General features: G+C 39.4%; 2 protein-coding genes across 4 annotated transcripts in view; one reads left to right on the top strand and one right to left on the bottom strand.

Moving 5' to 3' along the window:
* LOC126268660 (E3 ubiquitin-protein ligase CCNB1IP1-like) overlaps positions 1 to 1,181 on the top strand; it is a 259,062-nt gene extending 257,881 nt beyond the window's left edge. The window contains exon 6 of one of the 2 annotated variants that reach the window (XM_049973927.1): positions 719 to 1,181. In XM_049973927.1, coding sequence (XP_049829884.1) covers positions 719 to 801 — 83 coding nt within the window. In that variant the 3' untranslated portion in view covers positions 802 to 1,181. The remainder of the gene's footprint in view (positions 1 to 718) is intronic. The other variant, XM_049973929.1, reaches the window with a different exon arrangement.
* Positions 572 to 21,224, bottom strand: part of LOC126268633 (ubiquinone biosynthesis protein COQ4 homolog, mitochondrial) — a 120,552-nt gene continuing 99,899 nt past the window's right edge. Inside the window, exons 4-6 of one of the 2 annotated variants that reach the window (XM_049973925.1) lie at positions 18,938 to 19,067; positions 12,195 to 12,288; positions 572 to 1,630 (exon numbers count right to left, since the gene is read on the bottom strand). In XM_049973925.1, coding sequence (XP_049829882.1) covers positions 1,468 to 1,630; positions 12,195 to 12,288; positions 18,938 to 19,067 — 387 coding nt within the window. In that variant the 3' untranslated portion in view covers positions 572 to 1,467. The remainder of the gene's footprint in view (positions 1,631 to 12,194; positions 12,289 to 18,937; positions 19,068 to 21,224) is intronic. The other variant, XM_049973926.1, reaches the window with a different exon arrangement.

Below are 21,224 nucleotides of genomic sequence, written 5' to 3'. Positions count from 1 at the left end.
CTTGGAAAAGGTTTTTTGGAAATATTATACACCTAAGTTTTGGTTTTGTTCCTTCATTTCACCATTTTTAGTAAAAAAAAAAAAAAAAAATAAACCAGCTCTTTCATTTTATGGTGTTTGCTCTTCAATTTGGCTCATCTCAACAGTTTTTGCTACTGCATTTATTGATGTAATATTATGTCACATAACATAAAACCATTTAAACATGCTCCAATCTTCAAGACAGTTGACACAATCTTGAAAATATATTGTTCTCCCCAGTATAACTCAAATAAATATTAGAGGAACATATGTAGAGGATCCAGCACAGATATTTAAAGTTACCAGTTGCTGTCTCTTCTCCTGTTGCACTTGTATGTACTGTGCTGAATATCTGCTATATTATTGAATTATTTTACTTCAAATTCAAACAGAATTTGAGGAATTAAGAGTAATTTGTATTTGTTAACAGAACAACTAGAGTAGTTACGGTACATAAAATTGAGAAAACATATATCAATTTTGTAGCTGCTGGAACTTTAAAGAAAGTAGCATTTAGGAACCGATTTAAAAGATAAAAAATAAAATAAAGAAGAGATTCATTTTCTTTATTTTCTCTATGTATGTCTGTCAGCTGGCTTTGGATTTGATTGTTTCAATAATTAATAATTAAACATAGAAAGATACTGTATTGTGATGAGTTAATTGTGATTTTAAATAGTACCGTTCTGTATAACAGAATTCACATTCAAGCCAGTAACACCATCACCTGATGCAACAAGACAGTGGAGAAATCCTCTTGTGAAACGACAAAGAAAATAGAATTAAAATGTGGACACTTTTGACACTGGATATGAGGATTGCAATGAAGACAAGTATTATTTTATATAAATTTGGACTTATTTCCATTTGAAGATCAGTGTGTGTTGTATTTCATACCTTAATTTTTGGCATGTATACAGTTTTGTTAAGTAGAATTTGCACAAATAACTCTTTATCAACAACTCACATCACTTCACACCACTTCATTGTAGCTTACTAGTAATTTTTTCCTCTTTTTAAGGACAATGCATATTTTCTGTTAACTGTTGCAGTTAGGCTGTTTTCTCTAATTTACATTTAAAACCATTAAAAGTAATATATTAACATAGCACGGAGAAAATGTAGAAGAATGAAATAAAATTAATTTTGTGCTATAAAAATAATATATTTTCTTGTGGATACAAAAATGTGCACTGTCATTTTTTATTATTTATTTCACATGAATAATTTGAAAGACCTGTTGAAAGTGGATAAACTTTGTATAAATATTTTTACAGCTGTGTAGCTTATTGGATTTCATCACAATAAATACTTTCTGCAATGAGCACTACATACAACCTTGTCCACACTCTTGACAGGTGCCTTCTTGAATACCAGAGTGCAACCTTACAGTAATTAACTGATATTCTTTAATTATCCACGGAACTTTTATGTTTCTATTAGTCTTCACGTCTTTGGTATTTTTAATGGTGTTATATGTACCTCATTAAGAAGATCAGAGACTTGCTGTTCCCAGCGTTTCTCAAAATATATGTTCAGCAAAAATTCACTTGTCAAACCTGTTTTAATTGCCCAGGGTAAGTAATATTGCACGTACTTCTTCCTTTGCCTGAAAATAAAAAATAGCTCTTTTTATTGTTTGATGTACATATGTAACAATTGTGCATGCAAATCAAACACACATAAATTTATAATTATACAAGAAAATTTATTGGAACAGCTTTTCTCTTGTAGGTGGATAGAAAACCATTGCAAATGATGGTGCACAAGGTAAAACATTGATGTTGGTAGTGTGCAGCAATGTCTTAAGAGATTAAAAATTGAGGTGTGTCATAATTTTCCCCCAAGTACATTAGTTTACGAAGCAGACATGAAGCAACAAACTTCTATAAATTCTTCAATAATGTCAGCCAACTGTTTGAAATGTAAGGAAGTTATGGTGAAATCTCAGTAGGCTACATAGTTCCCACATTAATCATTTCTCAAGATAAATGTACTTTGCATGAGCTGTGAATTGGCGCATGAATGAAGTACATTGCATCATTTATCGGCATATAATGTTCTGGAGCAGTAGGTTATGATCCTGAATAATTAAGTTTCACTACCATAATTTCAGAATACTGAAAATAATATCAGAATTAAATGTTAATTTGCTTATTAGAGCAATTTTAAGGTCCCCAGTCCACTATAGCTTAATTTATAAGTGTAACAACAAAACAGTCAATTACTGATAAAATTATTTAACTGAATAGATAAAAAATGTAGTCACCAAGTGGTGGCAGAACACACACATAAAAGACTGTTGTGATTGACAAGCTTTGTGGAGCCAGTGGCTCCTTCTTCAGGCAAAAGGACTGAAGGGGAAGGAAGAAGGGTGAAGGAAAAGGACTGCAGAGGTCTAGGAAAAAAAGTAAATATTGGGAAAAGTCACCCAGAACCATGGGTCAGGGGAGACTTAATGTACGGGATGAGAAGGAAAGCCTGATTGTCGGAGACTGCATTGGACAAGATTTAAAAACCTCAAACAGTCAGTTCTGTCGATGATGTTACAGATGACTGACAGTCTTTACTACTTCAGCTAGCTGTGCAAAACCAGAGAGAATATCTTCCAATTCAAAGCAACACACGTCGTTAGTACTGACATGAGCCACCATCTGCAGTTTGCTGCACCCTGTGTTCTTCATGGCATCTGGAAGCACCCGTTCGACATCTGGAATAACTCCTTCCAATATGCACACAGAGTGAACAATGGATTTCTTCCCCTACTTCACAGCCTTAGCCTTAAGGGGCCCCATTATACAGCTAACATTGGAGCTCCCAACTTCCTGTAATCTCAGCCTCTGTAAATGCTCAGACCTTGCAGGCTGAGAAGATTCCTTTGGAGCAGAGTGAGCAACTTCATCTGGCTCAGGTACTTTGTCAGCCACAGATACCATCTGAAATTGTTTGTCAGACAAACTGGGGAGGCTCTTCCTTTGGTCCCTTCGAAATTCTTTCCTTGTCGGCCACACCTGGAACAACCTCGCACTCAACCATGGGAATACCTGGGGCAGCCACTGTAATTGAGATTTGACTCAAAAGTTGAAGACATTAGTATGAAAAGGGAAGAGGAAGAAGATGAGATAGGGATATGATGATATAAAAAGCAGTGAAAGACCTAAGTTGAAACAAGGCATCTGGAGTAGTCAACGTTACCTCAGAATTATTTAATCCTTTGAAAACATACCATGACAAAATTATTCCATCTAATATGCAAGATATACATGAGCCAGGTGAAATATCCTCAGACTTCATGAAGAATGTAATAATTCTTACTTCAAAGAAAACAGGTGATGACAGGTGTGAATACTGCTGAACCTTTAGTTTTATAAGTCACTGATGCAAAATAGTAATTCAGAATATGTACAGAAGACTGGGACTGTTAGAAGAAGCTGCCCTTGAGGAAGATCAGTTTGGGTTACAGAGAAACGCAGGAATACAAGAGACAGCGCTGACCCTATGACTTGCCTTATGAGGTAAATTGAAAAAAGGCAAACCTATGTTTGTAGCATTTATTGATTTACAGAAAACTTTTGACAATGTTGGCTCAGATCTTCTCGAGGTGTGGCAGGGGTCGAAAGACATTCTGGAGGGCTGAACAGAAGGCCTCTCCAGTTTGTCTGACAAACCAAATTCAGGCTCTGTCTCCGGCTGATACTGACCTTCGGCCAGACATGGCTGCTTGTCCTATTCCACAGGTTGCCCCACAGTCTGCAAGATCCGGGTGGTCCCAGAGGGTGGGCTTACTAGTAGTTGGCAGCTCCAACGTCAGGCGCATAATGGGGCCCCTTACGGATATGGCTGCAAGGGAGAGGAAGAAAACCAATGTGCACTCCGTGTGCATACCGGGGGGAGTCATTCCAGACGTGGAAAGGGTCCTTCCGGATGCCATGAGGGATACAGGGTGCACCCATCTGCAGGTGGTCGCTCATGTCGGCACCAATGATGTGTGTTGCTATGGGTCGGAGGAAATCCTCTCTGGCTTCCGGCGGCTATCTGATTTGGTGAAGACTGCAAGTCTCACTAGCGGGTTGAAAGCAAAGCTCACCATCTGCAGCATCGTCGACAGGACTGACTGTGGACCTTTGGTACAAGTCCTGTGGACCTTTGGTACAGAGCCTAGTGGAGGGTCTGAATCAGAGGCTGAGACGGTTCTGCGACTGTGTGGGCTGCAGATTCCTCGACTTGCGCCATAGGTTGGTGGAGTTTTGGGTTCTGCTGGATAGGTGAGGAGTCTACTACACCTAGCAGGCGGATACATGAGTAGCAGGGGTTGCGTGGCATGGACTGGACTTTTTTTTTTTAGGTTAGATGGCTTCGGGCAAGTACAGAAAGGGCAACAGCCTCAAAGGGTGCGAGGCAAAGTCAGAACATGCCTGGACCAAGCAGCAATGAGTATTGTAATTGTGAACTGTCGAAGCTGTTGGTAAAGTACCGGAACTGCAAGCACTGATAGAAAGCACCAAAGCTGGCTAAAGCCAGAGATAAATTCTGCCGACATTTTTACAAAGGCACAGACTTGTTTAGAAAGGATAGATTGCATGCAACAAGTGGTGGCATGTTTGTCGCTGTTAGTAGTAGATATCCTGTAGTGAAATAGAAGTGGATAGTTCCTGTGAATTATTATAATGGGTGGAGGTTATACTCAACAACCGAGCTGGGTTAATAATTGACTCCTTTTACTGACCTCCCAACTCAGCAGCATTAGTGGCAGAACAACTGAGAGAAAATCTGGAATACATTTCACATAAATTTCCTCGACATGTTATAGTCTTAGGTGGAGATTTCAATTTACCAGATATAGACTGGAACACTCTGATGTTTAGGACGGGTGGTAGGGACAGAGCATCAAGTGACATTATACTGAGTGCACTATTCGAAAATTACCTCGAGCAATTAAACAGAGAACCGACTCATGGAGATAACATCTTGGACCTACTGATAACAAACAGACCCGAACTTTTTGACTATGTAAGCGCAGAACAGGGAATCAGTGATCATAAGACCTTTGCACCATCCCTGAATATGGAAGTAAATAAGAATATAAAAAAAGGGAGGAAGGTTTATCTGTTTAGCAAGAGTAATAGGATGCAGATTTCAGACTACCTAAGAGATCAAAAAGAAAATTTCTGTTCCGACACTGACAATGTTGAGTGTTTATGGAAAAAGTTCAAGGCAATCGTAAAATGCGTTTTAGACTGGTACGTGCCGAGTAAAACTGTGAGGGATGGGAAAAATCCATTGTGGTTCAACAACAAAGTTAGGAAACTACTGCGAAAGCAAAGAGAGCTTCACTGCAAGTTTAAACGCAGCCAAAATCTCTCAGACAAACAGAAGCTAGACGATGTCAAAGTTAGCGTAAGGAGGGCTATGCGTGAAGCATTCAGTGAATTCGAAAGTAAAATTCTATGTACCAATAGACAGGAAATCCTGGGATGTTCTGGTCTTACGTTAAATCAGTAAGTGGATTGAAACAGCATATCCAGACACTCTGGGATGATGATGGCATTGAAACAGAGGATGAAAAAGCTGAAATACTAAACACCTTTTTCCAAAGCTGTTTCACAGAGGAAGACTGCACTGCAATTCCTTCTCTAAATCCTCGTAAGAACAAAAAAATGGCTGACATCAAAACAAGTGTCCAAGCAATAATAAAGCAACTGAAATCACTCAACAGAGGAAAGTCCACTGGACCTGATGGGAGTGTCGCCCTAACCGCCGTCTGCTTCACGTCTGCTATGCAGCGAGCTACCTTAATTTAAGTATTAACTGTATTTTTCTTACTTGTCACTTCTTCTTCCGTGTGTTTTTGCTTTTAGTAAGCTTTAATTGTCGAGTGCTATTAATAGGGTTCCATAGATTTCGTGTTTGTTTTGAATACAGTCAGAGAGAGTCCCTTTAGTCAACCATAGTGCTAGTGTCAGTAGTGCTATTGTTTGTTTTGAATACAGTCCAGAGACAGGTAGTGCTATTTTCATTGTTTTCTACAAGAAGTGGTTAGCAATCACAGTTTAGTCAATAATCAGCCGCCTTTAGTGAATTAGCAGTCTAGTTAAAAGTTGATTAAGTCTCTTCAGTAAATTGATTCCTTAGGATGGATAGGATGTGTGACTGCTGTGTACGGACGCAGCAGGAGCTGGCCACTCTTCGCGAACAGCTGAGCGTGTTGATGGTCGCGGTCAGCCGTCTTCAGGCTGCTGCCTCAGAGTGTAGCGGCAGTGGAGAGTCTGGTGTGTCGCAAGGTATACCCCAGGTGTTACATGCTTCACCCACTGTCCCTGCTGTCGAGACATCTTCGCGGGTACCGGGCACAGTTGGGCCACCCTCTCCCCAAGGAGAGTGGCGGGTTCAGCGGTGTTCGCGGCGCATGAGGTGGAGGGTAAATGTGGAGGCTGGCTGTGTGGCATCATCTGCTCTGCCTGTGAGTAGACATGTGGCTGCTCCTTCAGCAAGGTCTGAGCAGGCACACGGGGGGAGGGGTTTATTAGATATTGGGAGCTCCAATGTTAGGCGGTGATGGAGCCCCTTAGGGAAATTCCGGAAAGGTCGGGGAAGAAGGCCAGTGTTCACTCTGTCTGCTTGCTGGGGGGTCTCATCCGAGATGTGGAGGAGGCCCTACCGGCGGCGATAGAAGGCACTGGGTGCACCCGACTGCAAATTGTTGCTCATGTCAGCACCAATGACTCCTGCCGTCTGGGTTCAGAGGTCATCCTCAGTTCGTACAGGCAGTTGGCGGAATTAGTGAAGGCTGAAAGCCTTGCTCGTGGGGTGGAATCAGAGCTAACTATTTGTAGTATTGTTCCCAGAACCGATCACGGTCCTCTGGTTTGGAGCCGAGTGGAAGGCTTAAACCAGAGGCTCAGGCGATTCTGCGGAGAGCTGGGGTGCAAATTTCTCGACCTCCGCCATCAGGTGGAGAAATGTAGGGTCCCCCTGAATAGGTCAGGCGTGCACTACACGCCGGAAGCGGCTACAAGGGCAGCGAAGTAAGTGTGGTGTGCACATGGGGGTTTTTTAGGTTAGAGAATTCCCTCCCCAGGCCTCCTAAGATGCGGCAAGGTAGGAATAGGCAAAATGCAACAGGGAATAACAATATTACTGTGCTAATAGTAAACTGCAGGAGCGTCTATAGAAAGAATCCCAGAACTGCTCTCATTAATAAACGGTCAAAACGCCCATGTAGTACTAGGGACAGAAAGTTGGCTGAAACCAGACGTAAACAGTAATGAAATCCTAAACTCAGATTGGAATGTATACCGCAGAGACAGGCTGGACAGTGAAGGGGGAGGCTTGTTTATAGCGATAAGAAGTGTAATAGTATCGAAGGAAATTGCCGGAGATCCGAAATGTGAAATGATTTGTGTGAAGGTCACGGTAAAGCGGGCTCAGACATGGTAATTGGATGTCTCTATAGGCCCCCAGGCTAAGCAGCTGTTGTGGCTGAGCATCTGAAGAACAATTTGGAAAATATTTCGAGTAGATTTCCCCACAATTTTATAGTTCTGGGTGGAGATTTTAATTTGCCGAATATAGACAGGGAGACTCAAATGTTCATAATGGGTGGCAGGGAAAAAGAATCCAGTGAAATTTTTTTAAGTGCTTTATCTGAAAACTACCTTGAAAATTTAAACAGAGAACCGACTTGTGGCGATAACATATTAGACCTTCTGGTGACAAACAGACCCGAACTATTTGAATCAGTTAATGCAGAACATGGAATCAGCGATCATAAAGTGGTTACTGCATCAATGATTTCAGCAGTAAATAGAAATATTAAAAAAGGTAGGAAGATTTTTCTGTTTAGCAAAAGTGACAAAAAGCAGATTTCAGAGTACTTGATGGCTTAACACAAAAGTTTTGTCTCAAGTACAGATAGTGTTGAGGATCAGTGGACAAAGTTCAAAACCATCGTACAATATGCGTTAAATGAGTATGTGCCAAGCAAGATCGTAAGAGATGGGAAAGAGCCACTGTGGTACAACAACCAAGTTAGAAAACTGCTGTGGAAGCAAAGGGAACTTCACAGCAAACATAAACATAGCCAAAGCCTTGCAGACAAACAAAAATTACGCGAAGGGAAATGTGGTGTCAGGAGGGCTATGCGAGAGGCGATCAATGAATTCGAAAGTAAAGTTCTGTGTACTGATTTGGCAGAAAATCCAAAGAAATTTTGGTCTTATGTCAAAGCGGTAGGTGGATCAAAACCAAATGTCCAGACACTCTGTGACCAAAATGGTACTGAAACAGAGGATGACAGATTAAAGGCAGGAATACTAAATGTCTTCTTCCAAAGCTGTTACACAGAGGAAGACTGCACTGTAGTTCCTTCTCTAGATTGTCGCACAGATGACAAAATGGTAGATATCGAAATAGACGACAGACGGATAGACAAACAATTAAAATCGCCCAAAAGAGGAAAGACCGCTGGACCTGATGGGATACCAGTTCGATTTTACACAGAGTATGCAAAGGAACTTGCCCCCCTTCTTGCAGCGGTGTACCGTAGGTCTCTAGAAGAGCGAAGCGTTACAAAGGATTAGAAAAGGGCACAGGTCATCCCCGTTTTCAAGAAGGGACATCGAACAAATGTGCAGAACTATAGACCTATATCTCTAACGTCGATCAGTTGTAGAATTTTGGTACACGTATTATGTTCGAGTATAATGACTTTTCTGGAGACTAGAAATCTACTCTGTAGGAATCAGCATGGGTTCCGAAAAAGACGGTCGTGTGAAACCCAGCTCGCGCTATTCGTCCACGAGACTCAGAGGGTCATAGACACGGGTTCACAGGTAGATGCCGTGTTTCTTGACTTTCGCAAGGCGTTTGACACAGTTCCCCACAGCCGTTTAATGAACAAAGTAAGAGCATACGGACTATCAGACCAATTGTGTGATTGGATTGAGGAGTTCCTAGATAACAGAACGCAGCATGTCATTCTCAATGGAGAGAAGTCTTCCGAAGTAAGAGTGATTTCAAGTGTGCCGTAGGGGAGAGGACCGTTGCTGTTCACAATATACATAAATGACTTGGTGGATGACATCGGAAGTTCACTGAGGCTTTTTGAAGATGATGCTGTGGTGTATCGAGAGGTTGCAACAATGAAAAATTGTACTGAAATGCAGGAGGATCTGCAGTGAATTGACACATGGTGCAGGTAATGGCAATTGAATCTCCATGTAGACAAGTGTAATGTGCTGCGAATACATAGAAAGATAGATCCCTTATCATTTAGCTACAAAATAGCAGGTCAGCAACTGGAAGCAGTTAATTCCATAAATTATCTGGGAGTACGCATTAGGAGTGATTTAAAACGGAATGATCATATAAAGTTGATTGTCGGTAAAGCAGATGCCAGACTGAGATTCATTGGAAGAATCCTAAGGAAATGCAATCCGAAAACAAAGGAAGTAGGTTACAGTACACTTGTTCACCCACTGCTTGAATACTGCTCAACAGTGTGGGATCCATACCAGATAGGGTTGATAGAAGAGATAAAGAAGATCCAACGGAGAGCAGCGCGCTTCGTTACAGGATCATTTAGTAATCTCGAAAGTGTTACGGAGATGATAATAAACTCCAGTGGAAGACTCTGCAGGAGAGACGCTTAGTAGCTCGGTACGGGCTTTTGTTAAAGTTTTGAGAACATACCTTCACCGAAGAGTCAAGCAGTATATTGCTCCCTCCTACGTATATCTCACGAAGAGACCATGAGGATAAAATCAGAGAGATTAGAGCCCACACAGAAGCATACCGACAATCCTTCTTTCCACGAACAATACGAGACTGGAATAGAAGGGAGAACCGATAGAGGTACTCAGGGTACCCTCCGCCACACACTGTCAGGTGGCTTGCGGAGTATAGATGTAGATGTAGATATAGATACCAATTTGATTCTACACAGAGTACGTGAAAGAACTTGCCCCCTTCTAACAGCCGCGTACCGCAAGTCTCTAGAGGAACGGGAACTACAGACCTGTATCTCTGACATCAATCTGTTGTACAATTTTTGGACGTGTTTTTTGCTTGCGTATCATGTCATTTCTGGAAACCCAGAATCTACTCTGTAGGAATCTACATGGATTCCGGAAACAGCGATCGTGTGAGACCCAACTCGCTTTATTTGTTCATGAGACCCAGAAAATATTAGATACAGGCTCCCAGGTAGATGCCATTTTCCTTGACTTCCGAAAGGCGCTCAATACAGTTCTGCACTGTCACCTGATAAACAATGTAAGAGCCTACAAAATATCAGACCAGCTGTATGGCTGGATTGAAGAGTTTTTAGCAAATAGAATTCAGCATATTGTTCTCAATGGAGAGACGTCTACAGATGTTAAAGTAACCTCTGGCATGCCACTGGGGAGTGTTATGGGACCATTGCTTTTCACAATATTTATAAATGACCTAGTAGATAGTGTCGGAAGTTCCATGCGGCTTTTTGCAGATGATGCTGTAGTATACAGAGAAGTTACAGCATTAGAAAATTGCAGCGAAATGCAGGAAGATTGCAGCACATAGACACTTGGTGCAGGGAGTGGCAACTGACCCTTAACATAGACAAATTTAATGTATTGCGAATACATAGAAAGAAGGATTGTATGATTATATGATTTTATAGTATGATTATATGATATCGGGACAAACAGTGGTAGCAGTTACTTCTGTAAAATATCTGGGGGTATGCGTGCGGAACGATTTGAAGTGGAATGATCATATAAAATTAATTGTTGGTAATGCGAGTGCCAGGTTCAGATGCATTGGGAGAGTCCTTAGAAAATGTAGTCGATCAACAAAGCAGGTGGCTTACAAAACACTCGTTCTACCTATACTTGAGTATTGCTCATCAGTGTGGGATCCCTACCAGGTCGGGTTGACAGAGGAGATAGAGAAGATCCAAAGAAGAGTGGCGCGTTTCGTCACAGGGTTATTTGGTAAGCATGATAGCATTGCGGAGATGTTTAGCAAACTCAAGTGGCAGACTCTACAGGAGAGGCACTCTGCATCACAGTGTAGCTTGCTGTCCAGGTTTAGAGAGGGTGCCTTTCTGGATGAGGTATCGAATATATTGTTTTTCCCTACTTATACCTCCCGAGGAGATGACAAATGTAAAATTAGAGAGATTCGAGCGCGCACGGAGGCTTTGCGGCTGTCGTTCTTCCCTCAAACCATACGCGACTGGAACAGGAAAGGGAGGTAATGGCAGTGGCACGTAAAGTGCCCTCCGGCACACACTGTTGGGTGGCTTGTGGAGTATAAATGTAAATATAGATGTAGATGTAGATGAATGGAATGGATAGTCTTGAAAACAGAACATAAGATGCATATCAGCAAAGTGAAATAAAGGTAATGGAATGTACTCAAATTAGATGATGCTGAGGGAATTTTATTAGGAAATGAGACACTAAATGTAGTAGATGAGTTTTGTTATTTGGGCTTCAAAATAATTGTGATGACCAAAGTACAGACGTTATAAAACACGAGACTAGCAATAACAGTAAATGCATTTCTGAGAAATGGAAATTTGTTAACATCAAATATAAATGGTCAATAAGCAGTCCAAACTATGTTTTTGAAATGTAATGCTACAGAAGGATGCTGAAGTTTAAACAGGTAGATCACATTACTATTCAGAAGGTACTGAATCAAATTGTGGAGAAAATAAATTTGTAGTACGACTTCACTAACAAAGGGGCTGGCAGACATGACACATACTGAGGAATAATCAGTTTGGTAATGAAGGGAACTGTGGGGATAAAGGGAATCTCAGGGAAACAACTGACTACCATAAGCAGGTTCAAGTGTTACACAGGCAGGAAGAGGCTCACATAGAAAAGACGAGTGTGGAAGCAGCATCAGACCTGCCACCCAACTGAAGACCCCAACAATAGTCAGAATCACTGCCTGTACTTGCAGCTATCATCACACAATCTCCTTTACCAAGAAACTTTCCCAAATAGCATATATCAGACATTGTATATCTGCAGGGAATTTAGTGGCTGGGAACGTGGTATTTATCATCCGACAACTTTCTGAATTTTGAAGGTGGGCTCCCTTTTTTTTTTTTTTTTTTAAATAACATTGTCAATTTAACACCGTACAAAATCCACCATTAAAAATTAATTTATACTTACTTTGGGGCGAGGCGTATTGCTCCAAAAACAGCTCCCCCCACAGTCATAGGTAATTTGTTTTGTATTGCTTCTATCCATTTCACTGTCACTTCACCTGAAATATGTACAAAGAAAGGTTCACGTTATAGTGGAGATGAACGCAGAAAAATGATTATTGGTAGGGAAGGAAGTAAAGGTAACCAGATATGTTGAGGATGTATAGTTCCGCGAACATTACTCACTCGAACTCGGGACCTTAGTCTCAGTCCGGCACACAGTTTTAATCTGCCAGGAAGTTTCATATCTGTATACACTCCACTGTAGAGTGAAAATCTCATTCTGGGAACAGTACTCACCATATAAACAAGGAAGCAATGGCCCATACTTGTTCTTACTTCAGCTTTGCCTCTGCTGTTTAAACATGAATCCACTTTCCCTTCAAGTTTTGCCTCAGGTTTTCAAGACAAGATTTTTAATTGTGCTTACTAGAGCATTTCAGTCCTGAAGTCAACAATTCAGTACTCACTGGACACTCAGCACCTTCTTGGGACTATATTCATGTTTTCCCATACACACGACACTCCTTCTGTTTCAACAATCGAACAAATCAAAATGCAGTGGTGTTCTATGCTGACACCATGAGTTTTACTGACTATTTATCCAGGAGGTACTTCTATTGCACTTCCAGAAAGTATATAATCTGCAGTACTTGTTTGAACATGCATAAATTCATTTAACCAGAAGTAAATTATCTTCAGTGCTGCTGGAGTGTTTCGATCAACTTCCTCCACTGAGCATGTATGTGAACTCTGACCCACTTTCTTAAACAACAAGTATTTATCACTTAACAACAGGAAGGAAAAGGAAGATAAGTGTTTAACATCAAGACAATAATAAGGTCATTACAGAGGGAAAACAAGCTCAGATTGCACAGGGAAATCATATTCTTGTCAATTTCTTATGTGATTTAGGGAAATCATGGAACACCTAAAAAGGGAGGGGTTTTTGAACCACTGCCCTCCCAAATGTGAGTCCAGTGTCTTACCAACAAACTCATCTTACTCAGTCCCAATGCAATTGTCATATATATCCATTTCAACCAATATCACTAAAGATATCTGCCAATAAGTAACTTCTTGTTTCACCTATTTCAATTAATAATGTTGCAATGCTTGTGCTTAGTGACAACTGTGCTAGAATGAATCTTTTACATTGCTCTGGGCATGCACTTTCTTTTAAAGGTTTTGTCAGATGAAAACTATGTGATGATCAAAACTCAAATCTAGAACCTTAGCTTTTGTGGGCAATGCCCTTACTGACTGAACTTCCTATGCATGACTCAGGACCCGTCTTCATAACTTCCGTATTGCCAGTACCACTATCCTACCTTCCAACACAAAGGCCCTCGCATATAATCTGCTCAGCTAGAATTCCTGAAAGAAAGGCAATGTGATACGCCCATTGTGCATAAACACAAAGCTTATGACAGTCATTATACAACAGTGTTGCCAATGAAATGGTATTTCAGTGAAAGCCATCTAAATGTGTTACAAAGTCTGCGGTAATGGAATATAACACCAGGAAACATATTATGCATGATTTTGGAAAAGAAAAAAAATTGGATAACATTCTTGCAAATCACAATTATATGTAGATTCCTCACTATGTAACATGTCAAAAATCATATCTCTCATAAACATGATTATCAAACACTGTGAGGATATATAAGTGCTAAAAATTGCATATCAGGCATTTTTCTTATCAAATTTAAGCTATGCAGTAGAAATATCACGTGCAACAATAGAAGCAAATGTAAACTCATAACTAACACTGCAAAAAAAGCTGTCACAACTGTGCTGCAAAACCCAGTCATATATATAACTTGTTTCCTGAATTTGGAGTGCTCGCTACTGTTAAGTTTATATATTTTGAAAGTAATATTGCTTCCAGAAACAATAAAAGCAAATTTAAACTGTTACCTACACCAACAATAGGCTAAACACAAAAGACTGTACAAACACCTGAACAGCATTATACAAAAAACTGTACAGTATGCTGGGCTGAAGTTTGCAAATGTGCTACCTAGAAATCTCACAATTGTGACTGTGATTGCGATTTACATTTGTTCCATAAATTACATTTTGTACAGATATGTACTTGTAACGTAGGGCATCCTACTACCACATTAAAAGGCCATCATAAACAAATTCTAACAGAAGATCCATTTTATTCACTAGTAAGAGCTCTTTCTTGTCATGCAAAATAAATAGAAATTTTATTTTTGCAGGTATTTCAGTTTCATAGTATCAAGTAATCCAGAATTCTTTTTCGTTACTGAGGAATCAGCAGCTTTTTTCTAAGTAGTGGCTTGCGTTCCAATTACTAAGTTAAATTTAGTTGTCATAAGAACAAACGGCATTAAATTTATACTTAATAAAGTGTAGAGATAAAGTTTCTGAGGGTTGTGCCTCTTTTGGTAACATACCCCCAAGGTTTTTCTTCTCAATGGGATCTACAGGCCACACTGAATGAATGAAAAATAGAATAATCTAAGAGAATGTGCAACAACTCACTGCATTATAGAGGAGTTGAGTTACCGACAGGCACATGAGCAAAACTGAAAACTTCACTAGCTTTCAGACAAATCCATTTTTTGAACTGTTGACACCTTAACATCTCTACATTTTGGTAAGTTCTTGCCTTTACTCCTAAATTATTTACATTCTACCAGTATTTTCCATACCATAAAAATAGAATACATGTTTTTTCAGGCATATACAATAAACGGTAAATGCATATTACAAAAGAAGAACAATATAAAGAATGGGAGGTAGCACACTGACATAGATAAAACATTGGAATTAGAATTAACACTTTCAGTTTTCACAATATAGTCCATAATGGATGAACAGTACTGGCCATTAAAATTGCTACATCAAGAAGAAATGCAGATGATAATTCATTGGACAAATATATTATACTAGAACTGACATGTGATTACATTTTCACACAATTTGGGTGCATAGATCCTGAGAAATCAGTACCCAGAACAACCACCTCTGACCTTAATAACAGCCTTGATACACCTGAGCATTGAGTCAAACAGAGCTTGGATGGCGTGTACAGGTACAGCAGCCCACGCAGCTTCAGCACGGTAGCACAGTTCATCAAGAGTAGTGACTGGCGTATTGTGACGAGCCAGTTGCTCGGCAACCATTGACCAGTCGTTTTCAGTTGGTGAGAGATCTTGAGAATGTGCTGGCCACAGCAGCAGTCGAACATTTTCTGTATCCAGAAAGGCCTGTACAGGACCTGCAACATGCGGTCATGCATTATCCTGCTGAAATGTAGGGTTTCGCAGGGATCGAATTAAGGGTAGAGACTGTTCAAAGTGCCGTCAATGCAAACAAGAGGTGACTGAGATGTGTAACCAATGGCAACTCATACCATCACGCCAGGTCATACGCCAGTATGGCGATGATGAATACATGCTTCCAATGTGTCTTCACCGCAATGTTGCCAAACATGGATGCGACCATCATGATGCTGTAAACAGAACTTGGATTCATCTGGGGGGAGGGTGGGAGGCGGAAGGGGGGGGGAAGACGTTTTGACATTTATCCACCTAGGTTCGTTGTTGAGTACACCATCACAGGTGCCCCTCTCTGTGATGCAGCGTCGGGGGTAACCGCAGCCATGGTCTCCGAGCTGATAGTCCATGCTGCTGCAAATGTTGTCAAACTGTTCATGCGGATGGTTGTTGTCTTGCAAATGTCCCCTTCTGCTGACTCAGGGATCGAGACGTGGCTGCACGATCCGTTACAGCCATCTGTCATCTCGACTGCTAGTGATACAAGGCCATTGGGATCCAGCACGGCGTTCCGTATTACCCTCCTGAACCCACCGATTCCATATTCTGCTAACAGTCATTTGATCTCGACCAACGTGAGCAGCAGAGTCACGTTACGATAAATGGCAATTGTGAAAGGCTACAATCTGACGTTTATCAAAGTCAGAAACGTGATGGTAAGTATTTCTCCTCCTTACATGAGGCATCACAACAACGTTTCACCAGGCACACCAGTCAACTGCTGTTTGTGTATGAGAAATCAGTTGGAAACTTTCCTCGTCTCAGCACGTTGTAGGTGTCACCACAGACGCCAACCTTGTGTGAATACACTGAAAATCTAATCATTTGCATATCACAGCATCTTCTTCCTGTTGGTTAAATTTCGTGTCTGTAGCACGTCATCTTCGTGGTGTAGCAATTTTAATGGCCAGCAGTGTAATTAATGAATAAAACATGGTTGCACTGTAGATAACTGCCATTAGTGAACACATTAGGAAAATACAGAATGAGTAGTTTCAAGGAAAAGACATTGATGGATATGAGAAGCATTCAATAAATAATGCAACATATTTTTTCCTCTGCCAATTTCAGTTGAAAAAAAAAAAATGCAGACTTTGTTTTAGGACATCAAGGAATATTTACACTTTAGCCCCTATAGCTTCATGAAGTTCCAATAGGTGGCAGTGCTATACTTAGCCTCCAAAATGACACCTGTAATGAAGGTGCATTCCAAGCAGAGAGCTGTGATTGAGTTTCTTTTTGCAGAAAACCAGAGCATCGCATCATAGATATTCATAGACACTTACAGAATGTCTACAGAGACCTGACAGTGAACAAAAACACAGTGAGTCATTGTGTGAGGCATCTATCATCATTACAATAAGGTCACCAAATTAATCTGATCTCCCACATGCCAGATAGTTGCACAGAGCTGTGACTCCTAAAATGTTGAAATGTGCGATCGCTCTCATTCGAGGTGGTTGATGGATTACAATCAAACTCCTTGCTGCATGTCTAGATGTCTCTGTTGGTAGTGCTGACACACTCGTCCACCAATTGGGATACTAAAAGATGTTTACCCGCTGGTACCTAACACAACACCATAAAGAGCAATGAAGGGCCATCTGTGCGGAGTTGACTGCACGTTACTCAGCTTATCTTCTCAATTTTCTGTTGAAAATCATCACATGTGATGAAACATGGGTTCATTATATAGAACGGGAAACAAGACAGCAATCCATGGAGTAGCTCCATATCACCTCTCCTCCGAAAAAAAAGTTCAATGCCACACCCTCAACCAGTAAACTCATGGCATCTATTTTGTTTCATCAAACAATTGTCATCTTTGAAGTACCCTCTGGATATTGAAAAATGACTTCAATGTGTTCATTAGCACAAAAATGGAAACAAACTGCTCCTTCTCTGTGACAATGCAAGGCCTCACACAGATCTGCGCATGTGAGAAGAGGCAGAAAACTTCACTGGACTGTTCTTCCTCATCCACCCTACAGCCCAGATCTCACACCTTCAGACTTCCATCTATGTGGCCCAATGAAGGATGCACTCCATGGGAAGCATTACGTGGATGATGAGAAGGCTACTGATACTACAAGACATTGGCTCCAACATCGACCAGTACCCTGCAGGTATACAGGACCTCCCAGTAAGGTGGCATAAGGCAGTCACATCGAACAGAGATTACGTTGAAAAATAGAGTTTTGTAGCCAAAAGAATGGGGAATAATATGGTGGATTGGAATCCTGAATAAAACCAACCTGCTTTCAGATAAAAAAAGTGCTGCATTACTCATGGAACATGCCTCTTTATACATGTAAATAAGCTATATGCTATACACCAAAGAAGTTAAAAGAAGAAAATAAATGCTGCATTATTATAGAAACAAACTTATTAAGAGAACAAATAAATGTAGAAACATAGAATGAGGAGGTGGGTAAACACAGAACAATTTGCAGTGAGGCATCTAAAAGTGAATGCTTCGTATTTTGCAAACAAAATAATAAACATGAAGGCTCACAAGAAAGAAACTGTATTTTTAAAACATTCTGTTTCTTACATGTAACTATGGTGTAAGGAAAGTTTACACTCGTGAACTGAAAAAAATGACATTGATTTTTAGGACATTGGACTTCAGTAATGGTAATTTAGAAGAATTTAACATGATAATCATACCTTCACAGCCTGCAGAGATTAAACGGAGCAGCCACCATAATTGAAAGAATGTCTTTAATTAACAGTGTTTAATTTAATCCTGAAATGTATGACTTAGAAACATTGTGTCACATCTTATATACTCAACGTCAATACTAAGGAGTATTTAGTCTTCCATAATCAGTTTCATGTATATCTGTATCCAAAAACTATGAAGTCTTTCATACTTTTGCTTGTTTTAATTTTTTTGCTGAAACTTTATATCTTTATAATCACTGTTGCCTCCATGTAGTAAATACATGACAATAAAAAATGATAATAGAAATCTTGATAACAGAAATCCCTGTTTGCTTGAAAGTCAAATATTTTGTACAAGGAGAGTATGTCCAAACACCATTGAAAGGTATGTTGTACCCTAAAGCAACCTTTTCTATTAGTGTTTCATCTTAGGAGGGAAGTTGAAATTTTTAAGTCCTTTTAAAACCTTTACACATTGATATTTGAAAGAAAACTTTAAGTGTATGTACTTTTTCTGTGAATGTTTCCTGCAGCAATTTAAAATCACCTAAATTTGCTGCACTGTTACAACATCCTGATTTAGATGCTCATGGTTTCCCTAATTCATTCCAGGAAAATCAATGGTTCTCTTATTTTCAATTACATCTCTTGTGTAAAAGATACTGCCCCTAAAATTAAATTGAATTTTATTATTCAAATTAATAAGGAATTACCAATTTATACATACCAAGCATGTTTGTTGGCATTCCTAGGATTGCATGAACTAGATCATGCACCTCTCGGTACCTCTGAATAACATATGCCAATTCCACATCATCAATGAACTGAACCATTAAACGAGAGTCAGGACCAACTTTCTATAAAAAAAGAAACATAAACCATTATCACAGAAAAATTATGACAGCTGTTGGCATTTTGACATAAAAACTCTGTCTAAGTAAGATCCAAGTGCTGGCACATTACTTTTATTATACTCTTTTTAATTGGTGTAAGGAGAACTAGTACATCACTGTTTAGCCTCACTTAGGTAGCAATGTAGCATTCCAAATCAGTTACTGACAGCTGTATTTATTTGTTAGTGTATATACCTAATAGTGGTTCATTACTGAGGTGTGCAGCTGTCTTTGTCAGTGACACAGAACAATATTTGCATTGCAAATGCAAAGTATATGATGTACTTGATCAGCTCTTAATTTACACATTCCAGTTTAAATTCTTATTTAGATTTAGTCCTAGAAAACTGACAGATTCCACTTTTTCTTTGGCATTTTTATGGACTAGTCTAATTTCTGGGCATTTTCAGTGTTTGGGCCTCAACTGTACCATATGCGTTATTGAAATGCTTAAAGAGTCAATATGTTTAGCTGGAACCATGTTTCTAAGCTATCTGAGTATTAATGATGCAACCAGAGATCTTTTACGCTTCAAAATTTTCAATTAAAACATGAGTATCACGTGCAGGTAGAAGTGATGGAAAGCTATCATTGATGGGCAAGTTGTTAACATGTAACAGAAAGAGAACAGGGTCAAGAATAAAGCCATGAGGGACTCCTTGCACTATAGTGCACCATTCTGAAAGACAATTTCAAGAGGTAACTAATCTCTACTGTTGTATAGATACAAACTAAGCCACTGTTATACTGTGAATAGTAAGGTGTCTTATACCAAGCTGAAGGCATCAGTGAGGCTACAGAAGATTTCTGACACTTCATTATTTTTTTGTAGTAAGCTATTAACCCTATTAACAAAGTTATTTATAGAATCTACAGTGGCTTGGTTTTTCCTTTGCTGCAGACCAAATTGGTTGGTCAAAATAGTCTCTTGTTTTACAGTAACATTTTGTATCTGGACAGCAGTGAATGCCCATTTTTTAAAAGTGATTTAATTTTCATATATTGATATATCTGGCAAATAACCTTGTTTAAGACATTGGTTTATTAATTAATGCAGCTAGTGGATGATTTATTACTTTATATGCTTATTCAGTTATCTTTGTGGGTATCCCATTCCAACCGGCAGAAGTTTTGTTTCATAGTGATTGTGTAATATTTTCTATGTCTGTTGTTGAAACATTTCTGAAATTTATGAAACACCAGAACTTTTAATCAAGCTGAAAGTGATTTGCTTTTTCTGATAATCTAAAACACATCTGAAATTACTAAATTTATGTAAAATTCATTGAATCACTCTGACATGGTGTAGTGTTCGGGTGCAATCTTAGAAATTTCATAGTTTGAGGCTTCAACACCCAATTCAGACTTAACTGTGAACCGCATTACCCTTTGATTTATATTTTTATGTCTTGAATTTACCTACTTTTTATTATTGGTTTTCCTGCCTTTAGAACATTCTTTACCATCATTTTATAGTGCTTGACATACATAATAAAAACAATGTCTCCACCACAGTTTGGTTCTCTGTGTAGCTTATTTTTCTGGCATTAAAGATTTTGAGGCCATTAGTGATCCCATAAGATTACTTACCTTATTTGCTTCAATCTTTGTCTTCACTTGTTGTCCACCAGATGAACTGATAGGTGCTTTTAAAAATTTAAATAATTAAATCAGGGCAGTTAATGTATCTTTATTCTCACTGGTCACTATGATGAAAATTGTCTTGTTGTTATGAAGTTGAACTTTTTCCCACATAATAAGTCAGCAAGACTCTTATTTCTCTAAATACTTGCTGCTTACTTTGTGGAGTATTATTCATACGTACTTTCCAAATTAAAATAAAATTTGTGTTCATTAAGACTACAAAACATACATGAAAATTACATTCTTCATTTGAACAGTTCATATCAGTCCTTCCTTTGTAAGGACTCCATTTTCTACAATAGCTAGTTGCTACCTTGAAATGTTCAGTGTTGTTTAAAATTTTTGAAACATCTTTGGTCAATGAATATTCATTCATTTAAACACCATAACAGTACTGAAATGACACACAAAAATTTGCAGGTCCAATTTTATGACTTTGTTATCTGAAAAGTCAGCATTTAGACCAGCCACATTATA

The sequence above is a fragment of the Schistocerca gregaria genome, chromosome 1, assembly GCF_023897955.1.
Source record: "Schistocerca gregaria isolate iqSchGreg1 chromosome 1, iqSchGreg1.2, whole genome shotgun sequence".
NCBI lineage: Eukaryota > Metazoa > Arthropoda > Insecta > Orthoptera > Acrididae > Schistocerca > Schistocerca gregaria.
The sequence above is the reverse complement of the archived record's forward strand: the minus strand, read 5'-3'. Positions and strand labels throughout refer to the sequence as shown.